The 24,305-nt window shown below is 44.5% G+C and overlaps 1 protein-coding gene across 1 annotated transcript; it reads right to left on the bottom strand.

Moving 5' to 3' along the window:
- Window positions 1-4,270: 4,270 nt before the first annotated feature.
- Window positions 4,271-18,415, bottom strand: fgb (fibrinogen beta chain). The gene is made up of 8 exons (XM_055644409.1): window positions 18,223-18,415; window positions 15,608-15,793; window positions 10,998-11,181; window positions 10,210-10,437; window positions 9,229-9,342; window positions 8,999-9,121; window positions 6,464-6,749; window positions 4,271-4,577 (listed from the first exon to the last, which is right to left on the bottom strand). The coding sequence occupies exons 1-8, from the start codon at window positions 18,337-18,339 to the stop codon at window positions 4,304-4,306; spliced, it is 1,512 nt and encodes a 503-aa protein (XP_055500384.1). The 5' UTR covers window positions 18,340-18,415; the 3' UTR covers window positions 4,271-4,303.
- Window positions 18,416-24,305: the final 5,890 nt, after the last annotated feature.

Genomic DNA, 24,305 nt, shown 5'->3' with positions numbered 1-24,305 from the left:
TGATGTCGGGGGGGGGGGGGAGGGGGGGGGGATGGGAAAAAGATAGAAAGAGGCGGAGACCGGAGACAGTAGACTTTGTTGGAGAGCTGGGAAGGGGAGGGGAAGGAGGGAGAAAGCAAAGACTATATGAAATCGGAGAAGTCAATGTTCATACCGCTGAGGTGTTAACTACCCAAGCAGAATATGAGGCACTGTTCCTCCAGTTTGCGCTGGGCCTCACGCTGGCAATGGTGGAGGCCCAGGACAGAAAGGTCAGATTGGGAATGGGAGGGGAAGTTGAAGTGCAGAGCAACCGGGAGATAAAGTTGGTTAATACGAACTGAGTGGAGGTGTTGGGCGAAGCGATCGCTGAGCCTGCGCTTGGTCTCGTTGATGTAAAAGAAATTGACACCTGGAACAGCGGCTGCAGTAGATGAGGTTGGAGGAGGTGCAGGTGAACCTCTGCCTTACCTGGAAGGACTGAATGGGTCCTTGAATGGAGTCGAGTGGAGAGGTAAAGCGACAAGTGTAGCATTTCCTGCGGTTGCAAGGGAAAGTGCCCGGAGAGGTGGTGATTTGGATAGGAAGGGACGAATTGACCAGGGAGTTACGGAGGAAGCGGTCTCTGCAAAAGGCCGAAAGGGATGGGAAGATGTGTCCAGTGATAGCAAGTTTCCTGATGATACAAAAGTGGGTGGTTTTGCAGATAGTGAAGATGGTTCTGAACAATTGCAGCAGGATCTTGATCGATTGGGCTGAGGAATGGTTGATGAAATTTAGTACAGAGAAATGTGTCTAACATGGGCAGGACCTACACAGTGAATGGTAGGGCTCTGGGGAGTGTTGTCGAGCAGAGGGATCTAAGTGTGCAGGTACATAGTTCCCTGAAGGTGGAGTGGCAGGTAGGTAAGGTGGTCAAAAAAGCTTTTGGCACATTGGCCTTCATCAGCCAGAATATTAGATATAGAAGTTGGGAGGTCATGTTGCAGTTGTACAAGAAGTTGGCGAGGCTGCATTTAAGAGTATTGTGTTCAGTTCTGGGCACCATGTTTTTGGAAAGATGTTGTCAAGCTTGAAAGGGTACAGAGAAGATTTACAAGGATGTTGCCAGGACAAGAGGATGTGAGCTATAGGGAGAGGTTGAGTAGGCTGGGTCTCTGTTCCTTGCAGCGCAGGAGGATGAGGGGTGATGTTATAGAGGTGTATAAAATCATGAGAGGTATAGATCAGGTAGATGCACAGAGTCTCTTGCCCAGAGTAAGTGAATCGAGGTCTAGACTACATATGTTTAAAGTGAATGGGAAAAGATTTAATAGGAATCTGAGGGGTAACCTTTTCACACAAAGGATATGGAACAAGCTGCCAGACAAAGTAGTTGAGGCTGGGACTATTCCAACGTTTAAGAAACAGTTAGACAGGTACATGGATAGGACAGGTTAGGAGGGATATGGACCTTACGTGGGCAGGTGGGACATGTTGGCGGTTGTGGGCAAGTTGGGCCTGTTTCCACACTGTATCACTCTATGACTAATGCTCTTCCCTGTCCCACAAAAGCATTCCAAGGAGCATAGCCCCAGGAATTTGTTGCCTACTCCCTTTCCTGCTGGTCACCTATCTGCTTCCTGCCTAAACCTAAGGCTTGACCACCTCACTCTAACTCCATGGAAAGCCGCCAGAGTCCCCCGTGGACACCATGTGTTCCCTCTGCAGGGACACGCGAGCACGGACGTAGACCTTGAATAGGGGCAGGCAGCCGACTCTGGTGTGACCATCGACCGCCCGCTGCCTGGACCCGTGAATGGCCATCTTGGCCAGGCCCAGGAGCAAACCGACAGGGAAGTCCCACACCCCCGATTGGCTCTCTCTGCCCTGTGTCCAAGCACCAGGATCGTGGGACTAAAATGCAACCAGAACTTGAGGAATAGCCCCTTCAGATATTGGTACGGGGCAGCAACCTCACACACTCCACATATGCGTGGAACACGGTCTCTTCCTCGCCGCAGAAAATACATGCGGCCGGCGAGCCCATGAACCGACTCACAAGTTTATTACACGCCACCGCTCTGTGCAACACTCTCCACCCCAGTTCCCCAATGTAAAGGGGGACAACTCCCTTGTAGAGAGACCCCCACTGGGGACCTCCCCCGCCTATTGTGTGTCAGGATGGGAGATGAAGGGAAGGAGGTGCAGAATGTGCAGGAGCATTCTGTACAGTATGCGTCTCTTCGCATCACAAAACGGCACGCTGGGCATCTCGGAAAAGCGGCTCAAATTGTGTGGAGCCTGCGCCCGAGAAATATCCCGGAGCCGAGGCCCGATGAGCAGATCTGATGGAGTGGGTGAAAGCTCAGTCAGAACCACTCTAAGCACACGCCTCTCCTCGATACCCACCATGACAGGGTGAGGACCGGCCACTCCCACAGCTGCAACATCCCCCTCCCCTCGTGGAGCAACACGCTGGCTGAAAACAACCAGATTCCTCACTCATAACCCATGCCGATAGAAACTAGGCAAGCCCCTTAGGTCGGGTCGACTGATGCCCGCCACCGGGAGCCGCGAGACCCCCCTTAGGCAACAACCCCGATGGAAAAAATATTTGGCCAAAGCATACCATCTGGGGTGGTTCTCTATATACATATACCTCCGCAGAGTCCTGAGATGGAGAGCCGCAACCTGGGTACGCACGCATACCAAGGACTGGCCACCCTCTATCGGGAGACTCAGGACCGCTGCGGAAACCCAGTGCTTCCTATCTCCCCAAAAGAAATCCACCAGCTTCTCTGTAAAGCAGTTGCAAAGATATAGGGCGGTACAAGAGTAGCCAGCCGGTGCCATAAATGGAGGCCACTAGCTGGTTTATGACCAGCACCCTACCCTGGAAAGAAAGAACTCTAAGCAGGCCTGACCAGCACCCCAGCCGGGCAACCACTTTCATCTCCAACTCCTGCCAGTTTGCCAGACAAGCATCCTCAGTGGGGCTCAGGTACACCCCCAGATAGAGGAGATGCGTGGTGCTCCACCCATACAATGTCATCTCCTCCAGCAGTGAGTATACCTGCCACTAAAAGTCCAGGGCACTTACTCCAGTTAACCCTGGCAGAAGATGCAGCTGAGAAAATCTCCTGGCAGTCACGCATCCTCCGCAAGTCACCAGGATCAGTGAACGTAAGGAGTACATCATCGACATACGCCGAAAGAAACACCTCCTCCCCCGGGCCAGGTAGGGCCAGGCCTGTCAACCTCCTCCGAAGAAGACACAGGAATGGCTCCACACAGACCGAGTACAACTGACCCGACATGGGACACCCCTGACGAACCCCCCTCCCAAATCGAAAGGGAGCCAACAACGCACCATTAACCTTCACAAGACACTCCACTGCAGCATACAAAAGGCGGACCCGGGCCACGGAATGTGGTCCAAATCCGAACGCTTGCAGCGTCCTGAAGAGGTGTTCATGCACTACCCTGTCAAAAGCCTGCTCCTGATCAAGAGACAGAAATGCAGCTGACTGACCAGTACCCTGGGCTAGATGAATCAGGTCCCTAACCAGGTGGATGTTATCCTGAATGGAACGGTCAGGGACTGTATCGGACTGGTCTGGGTGAATCAGTTGGAACAGCACGGAGCCCAGACGATTTGCCATCGCCCGTGCAAAAACTTTACACTCTGTATTTCAACAGGCAGTGTTTGCCCTTCTTGGGCAGCCCCTTTCTCTCTATCTCTCTCTCTCTCCCCTCTCTCTCTCTCTCTCTCTCTCTCTCCCACTTTCCCTCCCACTCTCCCTCTCCCTCTCTCTCCCACTCTCCCTCTCCCTCTCTCTCTCTCTCTCTCTCTCTCCTTCCAATGGGCATTTCTATTGTGCGCCAGTGAATCAAACACCTGCTTTTTAAATGTGCCTCCAACTCGAGGTAAAACCTTTTCAATGAAAACCAGGTTTCTTTCATCTCTCCAGCCAATTTTTCAAAAATGCTTTCTCTCCTCTCAAAATGTTTGACGACATGGAAGAGGTGTAACCAAAGATACTGGAGGGTGTAACCATGCACTCTAGCGTTACTATAGACTTAAAGCCCCCCCAAAAATGTCAGCGATGTAAATTTGATGTAAATTTCTTGGAATCTTCATTTCATCAAAGCAGGTTGTTTTCAGGTGCAGCATATTGACTCATTTTTTCTCTTTCATGTACTTTTAATATTTTGGTGAATTCACAAAAATGTCTCCTTGAATCAATTCTCTATTAATGATTCATAAATAAATTAAATGCAAACAATAGAAATAAATGACAACGTGAAATACATGCAATATTTATTTTTGCTTCCACATTCTTTAACCTTCGAGCAACGATTGAGGTATTTGTTCATTGTGTGGATTTGAGTTTGTGAACACTGGGCGCGTTTTCATGCTCATCTTTTTCAATGAATACCATGATCCTTTCCAGTCCATCCACACTATTCCATCATCAGTGCCATGATTTGTCATTTGTTTTGTATAGTGCCCGTTCCAATAATATCTTCCATTTGGATTTGAAGAATGACACCTGTTGTACCACCATCCACCGCCATCTTCTCTTGCGCATTGCTTGCTTGGGTCATTGGGTAACCTGCCAACATCAAAACAATTTAAATGGCTGGCTGTGCGGAAAGACGTTTATATGTTACTATTTTCAATCACGTTACAACAAAAACTATGTGAGATGCAATGTTTACCTGAGGGAACGATGTACACATACATCTTTTAGAAATTTTATTTCAGAAAATATATTATCTTTTGGAAGTAGCTTGAACTTTAGTTTTTATGCTATAACTTAATTTAATTGTCCATAAAATGTAACCTTGAAAATAGATCAAATATTGGACGTAATTCCCAAAAGATTTTTTGTTTAGTTTATTGCAAAAAAAAATTCCACCTCATCTCCTTCCTAAAAGCACTTCCTTTAATTCTGAGGCTGTGCCCTCTAGTCCCAGACTCTCCCACTAGTGGAAACATCCCCTCCACATTCACTCTATCCAAGCCTTTTGAAAGTGCCCCCACTATTTCAGACTTCATAAACTTTTAATAACAGACATCAGACAGCCAGACATCATCCTTTTTGACAAACCATTGGGCTTAATTCAGTTCGCTAGACAGAACACCCAGCTTTAAACAAACCAAACATTGCTGCTTGCAGTGTGTTGTGAAGCACTCCAGACAGGTCAAAGGGCACTGCCATACTCCCACTCCCACTCCCACCGCAGCAGTTCTGGCTCACCTACTGCGGAACTCACCTGGAGTGGGACCCTCATCCCTGGAGAGGCTCATCTCCTGCTCGTCCTACAAACACTGAGAACCGTAAGCTGAAAGGAGTGGGCGGCAGTGGCGGACCATGCACAAGGGGCCGGTAAGAACACCTGGGGGGGGGGGGGGGGTCTAGCCTTCTGTGCCCTCAAGATCGGCCGCGGGAGGCACCCCGCTGAGGCACAAAAGCTGAAGGCTGGGCAAGAGAAGGATGATCCGGACAGAAGATGGGGGTGGCCAGCAATCAAATGATGCCACGAACCATTACTATATGGCCAGCTGTGCCTCAGATGTGGAATAATAATGATACTGACACAATATTTACAGGTTATATTCCATGGTCTCCGTGTTTATTATCTCACTCAGCCATGGCCTCCTGCCTTGGCTTACTCAGTGCATATGCGATCTGACCTCCAAATCAGCTGATACAAAGGTCAAGATATTTGCATATCATCATCTTGACTCATTGTCATGACAAGCAGCAGCTGGGATTTTGAAAATGGCACCCAAGTCTGGACTCAGTGGACTGCTCCTATATATTTGGTACTTAATCGGGTGTTGGACTTATGTATGGCCATAATCTTACTGATCTGTGTGCAAAAAAAGAACTTCAATGTGCCTCGACACACGTGATAATAAAGAACCATTGAACCATTGTATTGCAGCTTGCAGCTGGAAATCCAAGTCACCTGAATCCCTCCGCCACTTCTGAAAGTGTATGTTCGACGACACACCTGAATTTCATAAATCTTTCAACATTGCTTTCTTCATTGAAATGTCAATGAAAGAATCCTGAATTTTAAAACTATCTAAAACCAAATTTTGCTTAGTTTAGTTTAGAGATACAGCGCGGAAACAGGCCCTTCGGCCCACCGAGTCCACACCGACCAGCGATCCACGCACACTAACACTATCTTGCGCACGCACTAGGGACAAATTGTATTTATACAATTACACCAAGCCAATTAACCTACACACCTGTATGTCTATGGAGTGTGGGAGGAAGCCGAAGATCTCGGAGAAAACCCATGCAAATCATGGGGAGAACGTACAAACTCCGTACAGACAGCACCCGTGGTCAGGATTGAACCAGAGCCTCTGGCGCTGCAAGGCAGTAGCTCTACCGCTACGCCACCATGCCACAAATATTAAATATAAATATTAAAATATTTTGTGTAACAAAATCGGGACATACTGTTCTCCCAGACTTACCATCCATCATTGTCTCTGTCATATGTACTGAACATCATGTCCTGATGGATAGTCATCGAACGGTTTAGGCCAAAGAGCAGTTTGGTCCCTTCCATAAGTGTATTGCCAGCCACCCCTGAATAGCCATTGACTGAAAGCCGATATTTGCTGATTTCAGACTGCACCACAAATGCATTATAGTGGGCATTCACGCGGTTTTCCGACCAGTCTTGCATTTCAAAGAGGAGCGCAGTAGGTCTCAGTTTTGTCAATTCACTGATTCGATCATTTCCCAGCCAATATTCACCTGGAAAAAATGGTATAGAAAGTACAATTACAATCCCAGGTTGTCAGCAACGTGAAGACAATAGGCAATAGGCAATAGACAATAGACAATAATCAATAGACAATAGACAATAGACAATAGGTGCAGGAGTAGGCCATTCGGCCCTTTGAGCCAGCACCGTCATTCAAAGTGATTATGGCTGATCATCCACAATCAGTACCCCATTCCTGCCTTCTCCCCATATCCCCCTGACTCCGCTATCTTTAAGAGCCCTATTTAGCTCTCTCTCGAAAGTATCCAGCCTCCACTGAGGCAGAGAATTCCACAAACTCTGTGTGAAAAAGTGTTTCCTCTAAATGGCCGACCCCTTATTCTCAAACTGTGGCTCCTGGTCCTGGACTCCCCCAACATCGGGAACATGTTTCCTGCATCATACACCATCACAATGAAGAAGTGCTCTCTCTTCTTTTCAATTACTGATACTCTGTTAGGCAACAGATCACTGCGCAGCAACCCTTGCTTAGAAAGGTTATTCAGGATTACCACACTTGATCAAAATCCATCCTGACTTGTGGTGGCACAGCAGTAGAGTTGTTGCCTTATGTCCCTGTCCCACTTAGGAAACCTGAACGGAAATCTCTGGAGACTTTGCGCCCCACCCAAGGTTTCCGTGCATTTCCAGGAGGTTTTTGTCAGTCTCCCGAATGGTCGAAAGTGGTGTCCGCTTCTTCTATGTTCTGGCGATTATTTCAAAATATTAAAAACCAGCCGCGACTAAAACTAGGTTGCCGTTTTAACAATCGGTAATATTTTATTCGTAGCCGGTTGCGATGCTAGTTGGTGGTTGCCGGAGGTTGCAATTCGTGGAAGGATGTGAACCAGAGTGCGAAGGATGTGAACCAGAGTCTGCTGGATCTACACAAGCTTTCCAACCAGCACATCAGGGGTGGCTGGCAACCACATCCGTCTTACCTGCACACAAAAAGCTGGAATAATTCAGTGGGATAGGCAGCATCTCTGGAGAAAAGGAATTGGTGACGTTTCGGGTCGAGACCCATCTTCAGAGTGTGGGAGCAAATGGGAGCCCCTAAAGAAAACCCACTTGCTCACAGTGACACTTGCTAACTCCACACAGACAACACTGGAGATCAGAATTAAAATTGGGTTGCTGGAGTTGTGAGGGAATGGCTCTACTAATTACACCACTGTGCAACCCTATAATAAAAAATGGTTTGGAATTTATAAGAAGGTAGACAAAAATGCTGGAAAGACTCAGCGGGTGAGGCAGCATCTATGGAGTGAAGGAAATAGGCAACGTTTCGGGTCGAGACCTTGCTTCAGAATTTATAAGAAATCATTTTACTTCATGAAATCATGTTTTTGTTGCAGTGGCTGATTCATACGTTGTTTGACGGATAGATATAAAAAAATATTGGAAAGGTTACTACCTAAGAGCTAAATCTAACTCTCTCTTGAAAACATCCAGTGAAATAACCTCCACTGCCATCTGTGGCAGAGATTTCTACAGATTCACAACTCGTCGGGTGAAAAAGTTTATCCTCACCTCAGTCTTTATTTTTTTTTTCAGATTTGCAGCAATTATGTTTCATTTTGTTGTGCAAGACTGCGCTAAAAGGCATGTTAGGTCATGCAAGCAATACGATAGTTGGTTGGAATTTTGAGAGGTGCGAGGAATTTCATGCGCTGTTCTAAATTCTGTAATAATTGCTGAAACCCATGGTGGAAAACATAAACTCTATCCTGGAATTACTGGAGAAGCAGTCTTTGCACTTCCTGGATAGACTGAACCCATCAGGCCAGTTAGAAAGGCAAGGTTCGGGATTAAATTCCCATTTAAAATGGGGCCAGTGCTGGTAGAGTCACTCCAGAGGTCCACAAAGTTCATAAGCTCCTTATGTGCTTATATCGGATCAGGTGAAGGTTGTGACAATTCTACCTCAGAATTGCATGAATTTTTATGGGCCTAGTTATCAATGAGTCTTATTTTTTAATGTCTCTGCCGTTCAATAATGATTAAATCTTTATTGGTAATACTCCATGCCGTGCTTTCTTACAAGAGCAACTAAATAGACAATAGGCAATAGACAATAGGTGCAGGAGTAGGCCATTCGGCCCTTCGAGCCAGCACCGCCATTCGCTGTGATCATGGCTGATCATCCGTCATCAGTACCCCGTTCCTGCCTTCTCCCCATATTCCTTTACTACCCTATTTTAAGATTTAATGTTTTAAATGTGTTTTACAGTCTCACCTGGCGTATCACAGTAACCTTTTGCTGAATTCAATGCTATGTTACCAAAGCCCTTTTTGTAGTCATCCCAGGATCTGCCAAAGTCAACACTGCCATCTTGTCTATTTTGTATCAGAGTCCATCCTGGAAAACACATATGTTATCATGAATACAAAATCAAGTAACAGTGAGTGAGATATTCAAAATGTAAATACATTCTATTATTTGCATCCCAAAGACAACATAGGTACCTCCTTCATCTGTTGTCATATCACAATAAACTTTGTAAGGTAACTTGAAGGAATCCGGTTGTATTAAGTAAAGCTGAGATGTTTGACCACCTTTTTCGTAAATCTCATTACATTCTGCAAAATAATCAGATTTATTTTTAATGGAGAAACATAGAAACATAGAAAAATAGGTGCAAGCCTAGGCCATTCGGCCCTTCAAGTCAGCACCGCCATTCAATATGATCATGGCTGATCATCTAAAATTAGTACCCCGTTCCTGTTTTTACCCCATAACCCTTGATTCCTTTAGCATAAGAGCTAAATCTAACTCTCTCTTGAAAACATCCAGTGAATTGGCCTCCACCGTCTTCTGTGGTGGAGAATTCCAGATTCACAACTTTCTGGGTGAAAAAAATGTTTTCTCATCTCAGTCCTAAATGGCCTTCCATTATTCTTAAACTGTGATCCCTGGTTCTGGACTTCCCCCAACCTCGGGAAATTTTTTCCTGCATTGAGCCTGTCCAATCCTTTAAGAATTTTATATGTCTCTTTATATGTTTCGATAAGATGCCCGCTCATCCTTCTAAATTCCAGTGAATACAAGCCCACTCAACCCATTCTTTCATCATATATCAGTCCCGCCATTCCGGGCATTATCCTGGTGAACCACGCTGCACTCCCTCAATAGCAAGAATGTCTTTCCTCAAATTAGGAGACCAAAGCTGCATGCAATAATCCAGGTGTGGTCTCATCAGGGCCCTGTACAACTGCAGTAGGACGTCCTTGCTCCTATACTCAAATCCTCTCTATGAAGGCCAACATGCCATTAGCTTTCTTCACTGCCTGCTGCACCTGCTTGCTTACTTTCAGTACCAGGTACAGCAGGCAGATGAACAAGGACACCTAGGCCTCTTTTCCTAATCTGACACCATTCAGATAAAACTTAAAGATATACAATAATGAGAAACTAAAGATGATGAATGACTTTTTAATGCTACAGACCTTTGCCTGAAACGACTGGAATGTTGCAGGAAACTGTGCATGGGTCTGCGCAATATTCTTTCTGTTTCAATACTGCCCGTTCCAGATTTTGCAGCTTCTCTTTGAGACTGTCCACCAGGGAACGCATTTGGCGAATGGATGAAGGAAGTGTTGTTGATACCGACTCTTTGACCAATGTAAAACGTTCTTCAAGTTCTGTGTTGTATGAACTCACTATGTCATTGTTACCTGTGAAGAATGCAAGTGTTACAGCAGAACATATAGAATAAATGAGTTGACAGGCGGATGAATACAGTACATAATATATGAGTTGTGTAGTGGCCCTTGCTTTCCCTCTCTCTCTATCCCTTCCCAGTTCTCCCACCAGTCTGACTGTCCCCTGATTACATTTTATCTCTGTTTGCTTTGTTGTTACCTTCTCCTAGCTAACAATGATCTATTCTACATTCTCCTTAATCTGCATCTCCCTTTGATGTCTCATTTCCACATCCCCTTACCCTTCCTTATCTCTATCTCCCTCTCCCCTGACTCTCAGTCTGAAGAAGGGTCTCGACCCGAAACCTCACCCATTCCATCTCTCCAGAGATACTGCCCATCCTGCTGAGTTACTCCAGCTATTTGTGTCTATAATAAATGAGTTGGTTTCAAAAGATCAAGAAAATCTTAAATTAACAAAAACCAAAATGTTAGATTGCTTAGCAGGTCAGGCATCTGCTGAATATTTCCAACAATTTCAGTTTGTCTGTCAAATTTTTAACTTCTGCGATTTGTGGATGGTCAATGCTTACCTAAGTGTCGTGATTCACGCTGGTTCATTTCAGTTTCCACTCTTTCCACATAGATATTAATTCTATTTGTAGACAGGGAAAGATTTGAAATTTGCAATTGTAAATTTTGCACGACTGGTATCATGTTGCTTTCCTCCTTTAAAAGAGACGTCCTGAGGACACATCCATTTGGGCAGAGTACTCCCTTTAAAAGAAATCAACGAGAAATCAATAACGTGAGCAAAGCTTAATTCACAATGCTTCTGATACAAAATTGAATATCTTCGTTTAAATGAAATCACAACTTATTTTCTAAAGCTTGGTTTTCTTATTTCTGTCATGTTAACTTCTAATATAAGGTGATCAATTTAATTGGCCTTAAGTAAACGATAGGCACTTGTTCATGAAGGAACTGCAGAAGCGGGAAAATCGAAGGCAGGCAAAAATGTTGGAGAAACTCAGCAGGTGAGGCAGCATCCATGGAGCGAAGGAAATAGGCAACGTTTCAGGTCGAGACCCTTCTTCAGACGGTAGGCACTTAGTGATTTAAATATTCTGAAGCTGGTTTCATTGCTTCTTCCTGGTAGGGTTCAATTAAGCCAATGGTCATTCAATGCATTCTATCCCAATACATTATGATTCCTGAACTCTCCTCCGTTTAAGGGATCATGGCATTATCAGATAGCCAACCAGGACTAGATATTTGACTGACAAATGCTGGCACTTAGTATCAGGCTTGTTCATTATCCAAAAATGGAAGTGTAAAGGCCCACAAGCGATGATGGTACTACGAAATAAAGGATACTAAATTTCCTAAGCCTGCACTATCTGATTGTACACAGCTCTCAGAGCCGACAGCCTGAATATTGGATTTCAATGCTGTTGCAATTCACTTAGAAAATCCCCACATAATACAAAGATGACAGATATCCTTCCCTTTTTTTTGTAATAAAGAGCCATAAGACTCTTAAGCTAAACCATAGATCACAATCAGTAAGGATAGACCTCCACAATACCTATCCCCCACTAGAATGTGTTCTCATTCTTATGCTACACTCCCAAAACACTCACGACTCTGTGGCCAAATTGGGCTCCAATGCCATCAACTAGTTGTCAGGAAGGAATACAGGATGGAGGTAGAGAACTTGAGGACCAGGCCCACTTAGGCTAATTTTTCGGCAGTTACTGGCACCCATCATTGGTCATAGCAGGTCGCCGAAAAATTTAAACACGTTGAAAATCCAGCGGTGACCAGATAAAGGTACGACTCTTTGGGTGGCTACTCACGACCATACAGGCGTCACCCCGCAACATGTTGTGAGTGGTGGCCCAAAGAGTCCTGTATGGTCGTGAGTAGTGGCCAAAGAGTCGTACATTTTTCTGGTCGCCGCTGGATTTTCAACATGTTGAAAATATTCGTCGACCTGCTGCGACTATGACGGGTGCCGGCAACTCGCCGAAAAAAATCGCCTAAATGGGACAGGCCCTTTAGTAACATGGTGTCAGGACAAAAATCCCTCCCAAGACAAAGAAGGTTGTTTTCACCTCCACGAAGCATGGTGGAGTACACGCCCCATTCAGCATCATTGGTACTGAATAGCGGAGGGATTCAAGTTACATGGTGTAAACATTACCACCAATCTGCTGTGGGCCAACCATGTTAAAAGGACAGCCTAGAAGGCACTCCAACACCACTACTTCCTCAGGCAATAGAGGATATTCGGTAGGTCTTGTGTAATCTTATAGAGATGCACCATAGAAAGCATATTGGCAGTTTGCGGTACAGCTTGGTTTAGGAACTGCTCTGCCCAAGACTGTAAGAAATTGAAGCCTATTCCATCACACAAACCAGACTTCCTATCATCTCATTGATGGCATTGGACGAGAATTAGTCGTGAATATATAGGGAGTATTGCAGTAGACTCCTTCTACACCATGCTGTCTCGGGAAACCAGTCAATCTAATCAAAGACCTTCCCCATCCAGGTCATTCTGTCTTATCCCTGCTACCTTTATGCTGATCCAGTAGATCCAGAAGCTTGAAAGCGTGCATCATCAGATTCAGTACTAGCTTCTTCCCCGCTGTTAACAGGCTAATGAACAGTCTTTCCATAAGCATTGATGCAGTCCCGATCCTCCAACCTACCTCATTGTGGACATTGGATTTTCTCGCTGCAACTGTTACACTACAATGATGAGAATTACATTCTGTATCTGTATCTTTCTCTTTACTCTACCTATTAGATAGTGTCATAGAGTGATACAGTGTGGAACTGGCCCTTTCATCCAACTTGCCTACACCGGCCAACGTGCCTCAGCTACACTAGTCCCACCTGCCTGCATTTGGTCCATATCCCTCCAAACTTGTCCTATCCATGTACCTGTCTAACTGTTTCTTAAATGTTGGGATAGTCCCAGCCTCAACTACCTCCTCTGGCAGCTTGTTCCATGCACCCAAGACGCTTTATGTGAAAAAGTTACGCCTCAGATTCCCGTTAAATCTTTTTCCCTTAACCTTGAACCAATGTCCTCTGGTCCTCATTTCCCCTTCTTTGGGCAAGACATTCGGTGCATCTACCCGGTCTATTCCTCTCATGATCTTATACACCTCTATAAGATCACCTCTCATCCTCCTGTGCTCCAAGGAGTAAGGTTCCAGCCTACTCCAGTTTAAAAGGGGTGTCGTCCTGTATGGTATGGCTGCCCAGCCTGCAGATGTCCATTGTTTCTCTCTTTTTTAAAAATGTTTAGTTAGTTAAGTTTTTTGTTCTGGAGTTCTAGCCTTTTTTTATGTGGGGGGAGAGGGGGGAGGAAGGGGGAAACTGCTTTTCTAGGGTCCCTACCTGGTCGGAGAGACAGCTTTTCTCCGGGCTGCACCGTCGACCCGTCCTCGCGGCCTGTCAGCGGGCCTGAAGCGGCGTTTCCTGTCGGGGACCGCCCAGAACCTCGGCTTCGGCGGCGGCACAGCGCTGGAGCACTATCGCGGAGCAGGCGGTGCCTTGCCCAGGTCGCCGTGCTGGAGCTCCGGTGAGCTGAGACCGCCGATAAAAACATCGCGGAGCTGCGGGACTGTGGAGCGGCCAGCTGCGGGCGACGGCGCTGACTTTAACATTGGGAGCCTGGGATCTCTCAGCGAGATCACCAGTGGTAGAGCTCCATCCGGCGCGGCCCTGTTGGCTTCGGAAGCCGCGGTCTCCGGTAAGGGGAGCGGCCGTTCCAGGTTTCCCATGCCGGTGAGAGGATTCTCCCGACGCCGGAGCACCATCACCCGGCGAGAATGGCCTGGAACATCGGGCCTCCGTAAAGGCAACTGTGGAGGCCTCAATAGACCCGACTATGGGTGGACATGGGATGGAGACTGGACATTGTGCCTTCCCTCATAATGGGAACCATTGTTGGGGGATGTTTTTATGTTTAAATGTCTTTATTGCTGTTATGTTTGTATTCTTTCTTTATGTGCTGCATTGGCAAGAAGCATTTCACTACACCTAGATGTATGTGACCAATAAAATAACCTTTGAACCTTTACTCAACCTCTCCCTATAGCTCACACCCTCTAGCCCTGGCAACATCCTCATAATTCTTCTTTGTACTCTGTCAGCTTGACAACATCTTTCGTATAACATGGTGCCCAGAACTGAACACAATGCTTTAACTGTGGTTGCACCAACGTCTTATACAACTGCAACATGACCTCCCAACTTGTATATTATTGGATTTGAGTCCGGCATGATTGCATAGAGTATTATCTGATTTAGTTGGATATAATGCAAACAAGGCTTTTTACTGTCCCTCGATGTACATGGCAATAATGAACCTAAAGCTGAATAAACCTGGATAGGAAAGGTTTAGAGGGATATGAGCCAAGAAGATGAGCCTGTTGATGAGGGGGCATTTCGGTTGGCATGGACAAGTTTGGTCGAGGGGCCTGTTTCCAAGCAGTAAGATGCCATGACCTTTGATCACTCCCCATCATTCTGAAGAATCTCCTGGGTGCTGCACTCTGCAGCAAAAGCAACATGTCACCACAAAGTCTTTGAGGTATTAAAATTAATATGACAAACAGACGCTGAACAAATAAATTAGCCCAACAGGGTAACTGCAGAGCAGTACCGTTCCATTCCTTCGCTACCTCATCATTCCTCTTGCTTCTCTTTATGTTCCCCCATTCACACTTTTATCAAGGAGATAAACTTCACTAGAATACCAAAAGTGACTGGAGGGCTCCAAGCAATTTTCTTGATCCCATGCAAGACTTCACGTATTGTAAAACCAACAGCCTGTCACCTTTTAGAGAAGCTAATTCCAACCCTCCCTAGTCCTGTTCTCTATTTAAACTACATTCATGCTGATCGTGGATGCCATTACACAATTAGTATCAAGAAGTATGCAGTCTCATTGTTCAGGACATAATTAGTGATTCCTTGCATAGCTTTGCAATGAAAATCCAAAACTACCCAAATTGTTTGAGAGAAGTGACTGCAGAAACCAGGCTCAATTATCCTCTGTACAGTTTCGCATAATTCAACGGATTCAAAGCTAGAGAAAAATAATCTATTTCTGTATTCTTTTACTCAAAGAATCTTTCTCAAAGCAGTCTTGTTTCTTCTGGCTCATTGTCTGTTGTCTTACCAGATCTTCGATGAAAGAGATGCAGCCTCCTTTGTCGTTGACAACTTTCACCTGTCTAGATGTTTGTGCCTGGGTTGGGGTAGTCCGATACCTTGATCTTCTGGCGCTTGTGACTAATGGTTGACGTCTTTCAGTCACATGATAATTACCTTCAGGTCTGTTACCTCGAGGATCAGTTATCTCGTCCTATGTAGAAAAAGAATCAAATCACTGAATGACATAACGCAACAGCTTTATGCTTTTCCGACTCCCTTTCCCGTGTTAATTTAAGTTTTAGTTCAATGATTTAAATTCGAAAATAAGTTTTTTTTGGTACATCAGTATATCGCAGTAAGAAAATTTTCCCTTCATCTAAGATGGACGGCATTTGTTTCTGAATCCACCTATTCACAATTTTAAGTTCCAATGCAACAAATAAATTCCAACTTACTGATCGATAATTTCAAAGACAGTAGGTATTAAAAAAGCAAAGTGTGATTTCCTCGACAAAATAAATGCATTTTAATAAATATAAATAAGACCAAGATGCTATAAATATATGTACAGGAAGGAACTGTAGTTGATGGTTTAAACCGAAGGTGCTTTAAATATAATTGGGCTTGAAATGATATTGCACAGAGCAATGTTTCCATGCATTATACAAATAATGTAGAACTTAGAACAGTACAGTATAGCCCACAATGTTTGTGATGAACAAGGTACCAAGTTAAACTGATCTCATCTGTACATGATCCATATCCCTCTATTCCCTGCACTTCCATGTGTCTATATAAAAGCCTCGTAAACTGCTATCATATCTGCCTCCACCACCACCCGGAAACACTTTCCAGGCCCCCACCACTCTCTGTGTACATCTTGCCCCGCACATCTTAATTAAACTTTTCCCTTCTCACCTTATAGCTATGGCCTTTAGTGTTGGATATTTCCACTCTGGGAAAAAGGTTCTGACTGTCTACCCTCTCTATGCCTCTCATAATCTTATACATTTCTATCAAGTCTCCCCTCAACTTCCGATCTTCCTGAGAAATCAATCCAAGGCTATCCAAATGCTCCCTGTACCTGACACCCTCTAATCCGGGCAGTCATCTGGCAAACCTCCACTGCACCCTCTCCAAAGCCTCTGCACCTTTCCTGTAATGGATGCAACCAGAACTGTACACAATACTCCAAATGCAGCCCAACCAAAGTCCTATAGAGATGCATCACGACATCCTGGAGTAAATGGTTTTTAATTTGAGACTTGGTGTCTGTATGTGATTAGGTTCTTTGTACATATATTTCTAAAGCTGACTATGTGTACAACATGGGTGTGTATAAATGCTGGAAAACGACACATGTACAGTGGTAGCATGTGCCATATAAACTCATGATAAACATCACATGTTGGAACTTTTTACTGGATTTTCTGATTGATGAGAGCCTTGGAACTCCAACACTGGGCAAGTCTTAATCAGAGTTAAGACCTAATCATACTTCAACTAATGACCCCATCCTTATTAGGGCCATTGTTAGAAAATCTAGCACTGAAGATTCCTGAGGAAATATTGACCTTCCATAAAGTAGATTTGTGTTCTCCTTTCACATTCAGAATGATCACATCCATCCTACCTGCAACCCCCCACCCCCCCCATTTATTTATTTATTTATTTATTTAAATAATTTTAAAATTGAATTCTTTAACATGTCATGTAATAAAATGCAAGATGTAATTTAATGCATGAATGTTGAATAAAACAAATATTGAGAGTAATTTGAAACTCACCTCTATGAATCCCACCTTCGGGGCAACATGATACCTCTGGATCATATTGTTAGGGCTGGTGGACATTAGGGGCAAAGCCACAAGCCTCAACATTTGTTTTTGCATTACTCTGTAACCCAAATGGTATGGGGACAGGATTGAGTGGGGGTTAGTTGGTGCTGGGGAAATGGGGAGATAAAATAAATAGGCACAAAATGCTGGATAACTCAGCGGGACAGGCGGCATCTCTGGAGAGAAAGAATTAGTGACGTTATGGGTCGAGACCCTTCTTCAGACCACTAGTTCAGCTGGTATTATACTGTTCATTCTGCACTACCAAGGAATACCAGCCGTTTTTATTACATACTTTCAATCACATAACACAAACAATTTTAATTAATGCAGGAACACTTTGTCAGTGTGGTTTACGCAAGAGATTTGTGTGATTAGAAAAAAACATATGCTTGAATTTTACACGCGGCCTGGGAGCAATAGCGGTAGACCTACTGCCTTACAGCGCTTGCAGCGCCAGAGTCCTGGGTTCGATCCTGACCACGGGTGCTGTCTGTGCGATGTTTGTACGTCATCCCCGTGAGTTTTCTCCAAGATCTTCGGTTTCCTCCAACACTCCAAAGATGTACAGGTTTGTAGGTTGATTGGCTGGTATGTGCAAATTGTAAATTATCCCCAGTGTGTGTATGTAGGATGGTGTTAATGTGCGGGGATCACTGATCGGCGCGGACTCAGTGGCCGAAGGGCCTGTTTCCGCGCTGTATCTCTGCACTAAACTAAACTAATCCTCATTGATAAAGGCGTCCCTCAATAAACTCACCATACGCACCGCGAACGACACGATGAAAGTTAAATTTCTTACTGTATCATTTGTGGCTTGAGGAGCATTTGTGACTTCTTCATCATCGGCTTCATTATCATATTCCAAGATTTCTTCGGCTGCTGCGATGCAGAAAAGAAATACCAAAATTAATTTCATGGTGACGATTCTTTATTGTTTACTCACTGCAACATTGCACATTTGGCCAGTCTTTCTGAAGTCTTTTCCCTTCCGTTTTATATGTTTCTGCACTGACCGCAAGGGAAAAGGGCAGAGATTTGTGTCATTGTTTGCTACTCTATCAATCTTTATCAATGAGTTAATATTTAAACCAGACCGCATTTGCCAGCATCAGGTGGTGTGGAAAGCAGTTCAGCCTTCCTATCTGTGAAGCATCACTAATGCAAAATAAATCAATGTTTGGGTGCCTTGAGGATGACTTGTTTTACAAACATAAAATATATGTTTTTTATACATAACATTCATATACGCAGCGCATATGGCACAACCTAATAGCATTTGGGTTCTTGATAACGGAACAATTTACCTTCAGGAATGATTGCAGAGATTCTTTTCGATAAAATCAATATTGTATTCAACAAAGTTTAAAGAGAAATCCTTTCATATACATTCAGTTTTGTGTCAAGAATATAACAGCTTTTCACTACACCCACTAAACGCGTGAATGAACTCAACCAAACTAAGAGCTTAGATTTTTTTGGGGAGTAAACAAGTGATTTTGTCTTTAACCCTACCCTTGCCTATTGAATAAATCTGAGTGTTATACTGAAGCTTTCTTGAATTAGATAGCCATATCAGCATGGGACCATTTACATGGAATTGGACTTCTGTGACTTGGGCAAATAACTATTGATTCTTTTATCACAGAGCAAAAAATTATTTCATAGGTACAAAATGCTACCCAATAATTCAGCAGGACAGGCAGCAATGTCTCCCAAATATAGATACAAAATGCTGGAGTAACTCAGCGGGACAGCTAGCATCTGCGGAAGAAGGAATGGGTGACGTTTCTGGTTGAGACCCTGCTTCAGACTGAAAAATGATTTGTATGACAAGCAGAGTAGAGGGTAAAGGGGAGAGCGATCGGGGTCGATTGAGAACCGCAAGGATTGGCAGAGGTACTGTAAGTTGGGAGAGCAGAAATTATCTTTTGGTGTAGAAAGCAACTGCAGATGCTGGTTTACACCAATGAGACAAAATGCTGGAGTAACTCAGCGTGACAGGCAGCATCTCTGGAGAGAAGGAATGGGTGACATTTTGGGCCAAGACCCTTCTTCAGAGTGATAGTTAGGGGAAAGGGAAACGAGAGATATAGACGGCGATATAGAGAGACATAGAACAAAGAAATGAAAGATATGCAAAAAAAGTAGCGATGATCAAGGCCATTGCTAGCTGTGGGCGAGGTGAGAATGAGTTAGTGCAATTGATGCAACAAGATGAATTGTAAAGGAGGTGCTGGGTGAAATGGTGAATTGCAAAATGCTAACAGGATACAGAAAGCAGGAGACCATCATTGTGTTTGGTGGGAGAACTGCGAATGACAATATATTTAGTAGGAGATTGGGTGCAGAAGGCTGCCAGTTGAGGAAGGGCTCAATGGTTGAAAGACAGATATTTTTGAGGAGATTTGGAGTAATGAGATTAAACATACTCATTCATTGATTCACCATCCCAACTAGTCTGGTTGAACCTCTGCTGCCTTCCCCCAGTCCTTCTTGACTAAATATATCCATTGTTTTAGGTAAAGAGAACAAGAAATACTGCAGTTATGTTCTTTAAACAAATCCCTTTATAATCACAGCAATACATCTTAATTCTTGCATTAAAAACCTCACAATAAAGGCCAACATATCATTTGCCCATCACTTGCAGCATCTGCTATATTTGCTTTCTGTGACTTAGAGACAAGGACACGTAAATCCCTTTGAATATCAATATTTCCCAATTTCTCAGTTGCATAATGCTGAGAAATAGTCGTTGGATTGGATTTCCAAGGCACGTACTTTTGTACTTCTCTGCAGGGTTGTTTACCTGCTTTATCACTCCTCCCATGTTTAAACATACCAACATGTTGACCTCCAAATGATCAATGCAAGAGGATCAGGACAGAAAAGTCAATATGGGAATGGGAAGGGAATTAAAATGGTCTTGCTGACCGAGTACAAGTGTTCAATGAAACGGTCAATGAGTCTATGCTTGGTCTTGCCGATGTAAAGGAGGCCATATTGAATAAATGAATGAATACGTTTATTGGCCAAGTATCCACATACAAGGAATTTGCCTTGGTGCTCCGCCCGCAAGTGACAACATGACATATAGTGACAGTTAGGAATGATGCATTAAACATTAATAATAAAACATTATTGATTAAACATGTGAATTGAATAAAATACCAGAGCAAAAGGAGGCTACAGATATTTCGTTATTGAGTAGACCTACTACTCATGGAAAAAAGCAGTTTTTATGTCTAGCTATGGCAGCTTTGACAGTCCGGAGTCGCCTTCTAGAGCAAAGTGATTCAAAGAGTTTGTGGCCAGGGTGAGAGGGGTCAGAGCTGATCTTACCCGCTCGCTTACCCGAACAATGAAAGCAGTAGATGAGGTTTGAAGAGATGCATGTCTCCCCTGGAAGGACTGGTGGGATCCCTAAATGGGTGTAAGGGTGGAGATATAGTACAGGCCTATATAATGCCACCTTCAATCTGATACCAACACCGGTCATATCTTCCCATCTCCCCCCCTCTCCGCGTTCCGCAGAGACCATTTCCGCCGCAAGTCCTTGGTTCACTCATCGTTTCTCACCCTAAACACTCCCTCCTTGGTACTTAGCCCTGGAGATGTAACCCCTGTGCCTATCTCCTCCTCCCACACATCCATCCAGGGACCCCAGAAATTGAGAGTAAATTGGGAGTGGTTGTTATTGGGGAAGTCACCACCTGACATGTCAGAGTCTTTTAAAGGCCACCACATCAAGAAGGTCAGGATGGCAATGTGTGGAACCTTGGGTGACTAAAGAAGTTGTACATTTGGTCAAAAAAGATAAAGGAAGCACAAGTAACGTTTAGAAAGATGAGATTAGGTGGGGCATTTGGGGAATATAAATGAGAAATTAGAAGGGGCAAAGGGGTGCCATGACATGTCAATGGTTACGTTGGACCAAAGAAAATCCTGAGACTTTTTACGTACATTGTAAACAAGAGGGAAACCAAGGGGAAGGTAGGACCGCTCAAAGATAAAGGGGGAATTTACGCTTGGAGACAGAAGATAAAGTGTAGGTGAAGTATTTACATGCTAAGGCAGTTTGAGATCAAAAAGGAAGTGGTGCTCGGACTCTTGGAAAACCATTAAGGTGGATAAATCCCCAGGGCCTGTTGGGATCTAGCACAGGTTACCGAGAGAGGCAAGAGAGGAGATTGCAGGGGGCTTGACATATATTCTCTCTAGCCAAAGGTGAGGTGCCAGTGGATTGGAGAGGAGCCAATGTTGGTCCTTTGTTTAAGAAGGCCAATGGAGATAATCCAGGGATTTAGAGACCAGTAAAGGGCCTGTCCCACTTGGGCGTCATTTGCTCGTCACGCAGGTGGCGCGCATAGATTTTGTGAATCACAAAATCCTGGGGTGCCGCGCGCGACCCTACGTCACTGCCTATGTCACCACACAACATGCGCACGTAATGCATGTCATGTGCGTGTAATGCATGCCATGCGTACGTCACGTTCACATCACAACGCGCACGTCTTGCGTCGTGACACGTAAATGATGTTACCTAAATTACGCGCAAATTACGCCCAAGTGGGACAGGCCCTTGAGTCTCACATCAGTGGCTGGGAAGCTTTGTGAGTGGAATCGTTGGGATAGGATTTACTTATATTTGGAAGAGAATGGACACAGCATGGCTTTATTCACGGCAGGTTATGTGTTATGAACTTGATTGAGTTCTTCGAGGAGGTGACGAAGATAATCGATGAGGGTAATGCAGTGGATGTCATCTACATGGATTTTAGTAAGGTATTTGATAAAGTCCCTCACAGTAGGCTGATCAAGAAGATTAAGATGCATGGACTGCAGAATTACCTAGTCGTATAGGCCATAGGTACATGGATTTGCAGGGATATATTCTCGATGTTGGGGGAGTCCAGAACCAGGGGTCATACAGTTTAAGAATAAGGGGTAGGCGTAGGCCATTTAGAACGGAGATGAGGAAAATCATTTTCACCCAGAGAGTTGTGAATCTGTGGAATTTTCTGCCTCAGAAGGCAGTGGAGGTCAATTCTCTGGATGCTTTCAAGAGAGAGTTGGATAGAGCTCTTAGAGATAGTGTAGTCAAGGGATATGGGGAGAAGGCAGGAACAGGGTACTAATTGTGGATGATCAGCCATGATCACAGTTTTCTTCTTGTCGAGTCCACACACAGGATTAGAAGTTGTTCAGCCAGAGCTGAACACACCTCTCGGCATCTGCATACAATGGTGTCTGTCTTGTCACTTCTTGTGATTCTTGTGCGTGGTGGTGGAAAGATTGGTGGAAACAGGGCCGCGACGTGAACGCTCTTTCCTTGACCCCATGATCACAGTGAATGGCGGTGCTGGCTCGAAGGGCTGAATGGCCTACTCCTGCACCTATTGTCTATTGTCTATTGAAACAAGATATATGGATCACATCAGGGTCGGTCCGTGCAGGGCCCAATTGGGAACAATTTTGGTGAACCCCAGATTCCCAGCCAAGGTGTGTCAGCCCAGTTATTTAGTATATATTATGAAATTGTACACTAGTTGCTATGGATTTATACACTGTGTGAATCTCTCCTGCTCTCTCCCGTTTGCCTGTCAGTAGCTCCGCTGGCTTCCAACCTTTACCGTAGCTGCTAATTATGTGATTGGACACAACGTCCTTGGGGACAGCGGCTGATTGGATGGGAGGAGACCTATTTGTTGATTGGATGGGAATTTTAAGGCAAGCTGGTTGGTGATTGGATGCAACCCCCTTAGAGATAGCGTTTGATTGGCCGCCAAATAAAATTGTCAAATCTGTAACAAAAATCGTTGGTCGGTGCGAACTCAATGGATTATCTGGTTGTATCTCCAAACTAATCTGGTTGTATCAACCAGACTATCTAGTTGTATCTCCAAACTAAATAGTATAACATGCAGGTACATTCATTTATAATTAAATTCAGCGATTATTTCACATGATTTCTCACTGTGTAAAGCTCAATATCTGACCAATTTCTGTTTAACACGTTTGGTCTGCCGTGAGCATTTTTCTCTCCCAAAACAGTTCATATCTAGCAAACCGATCAACGAACCAGACAGCAGGTGGACGCAGTCATAGAACCACAGACAATAGGTGTGGGAGTAGAGGCCATTTGGCCCTTCGAGCTTGCACAGCCATTCAATATGATCATGGCTGATCATCCAACTCAGTATCCTGTACCTGCCTTCTCTCCATACCCCCTGATCCCTTTAGCCACAAGGGCCACATCCAACTCCTTAAATATAGCCAATGAACTGGCCTCAACTACCTTATGTGGCAGAGAATTCCACAGATTCACCGCTCTCTATGTAAAAAACATTTTTCTCATCTCAGTCCTAAAATATTTCCCCTTTATCCTTAAATTGTGACCCCTTATTCTGGACTTCCCCAACATCGGGAACAATATTACTGCATCTAGCATGTCCAACCCCTTAAGAATTTTGTAAGTTTCTATAAGATCTCCCCTCAATCTTCTAAATTCTAGCGCGTACAAGCCGAGTCTAACCAGTCTTTCTTCATATGAAAGTCCTGACATCATACAACACATAATCCTCCGCCATTTCCGCCACCTCCAACATGACCCCACCACTCACCACATCTTCCCATCTCCCCCTATGTCTGCCTTCCACAAAGACCGCTCCCTCTGCAACTCCCTTGTCAACTCTTCCCTTCCCCCCCTGAACCTTCTCTGTACTCCCTTCACTGGCAAGATTAGGAGCCCAAAACTGTACCAATACTCCAGGTGTGGTCTCACCAAGACCCTGTAAAACTGCAGTAGAACCTCCCTGCTCCTATACTCAAATCCTTTTGCTGTGAATGCTAACATACCATTCGCTTTCTTCACTGCCTGCT

Source organism: Leucoraja erinacea, chromosome 1 (assembly GCF_028641065.1).
Source record: "Leucoraja erinacea ecotype New England chromosome 1, Leri_hhj_1, whole genome shotgun sequence".
Taxonomy (NCBI): Eukaryota; Metazoa; Chordata; class Chondrichthyes; order Rajiformes; family Rajidae; genus Leucoraja; species Leucoraja erinaceus.
This window is presented reverse-complemented; position numbering and strand designations above follow the sequence as displayed.

Coding starts and splice junctions, on each gene's coding strand:
- fgb (XM_055644409.1), bottom strand. CDS start 18,339: ATGAAATTAATTTTGGTATTTCTTTTCTGCATCGCAGCAGCCGAAGAA. Junction 11,182..15,607: donor TCTCTTTCATCGAAGATCTG/GTAAGACAACAG, acceptor TTTCTTTTAAAG/GGAGTACTCTGCCCAAATGG. Junction 9,343..10,209: donor TCCAGTCGTTTCAGGCAAAG/GTCTGTAGCATT, acceptor ATTATTTTGCAG/AATGTAATGAGATTTACGAA.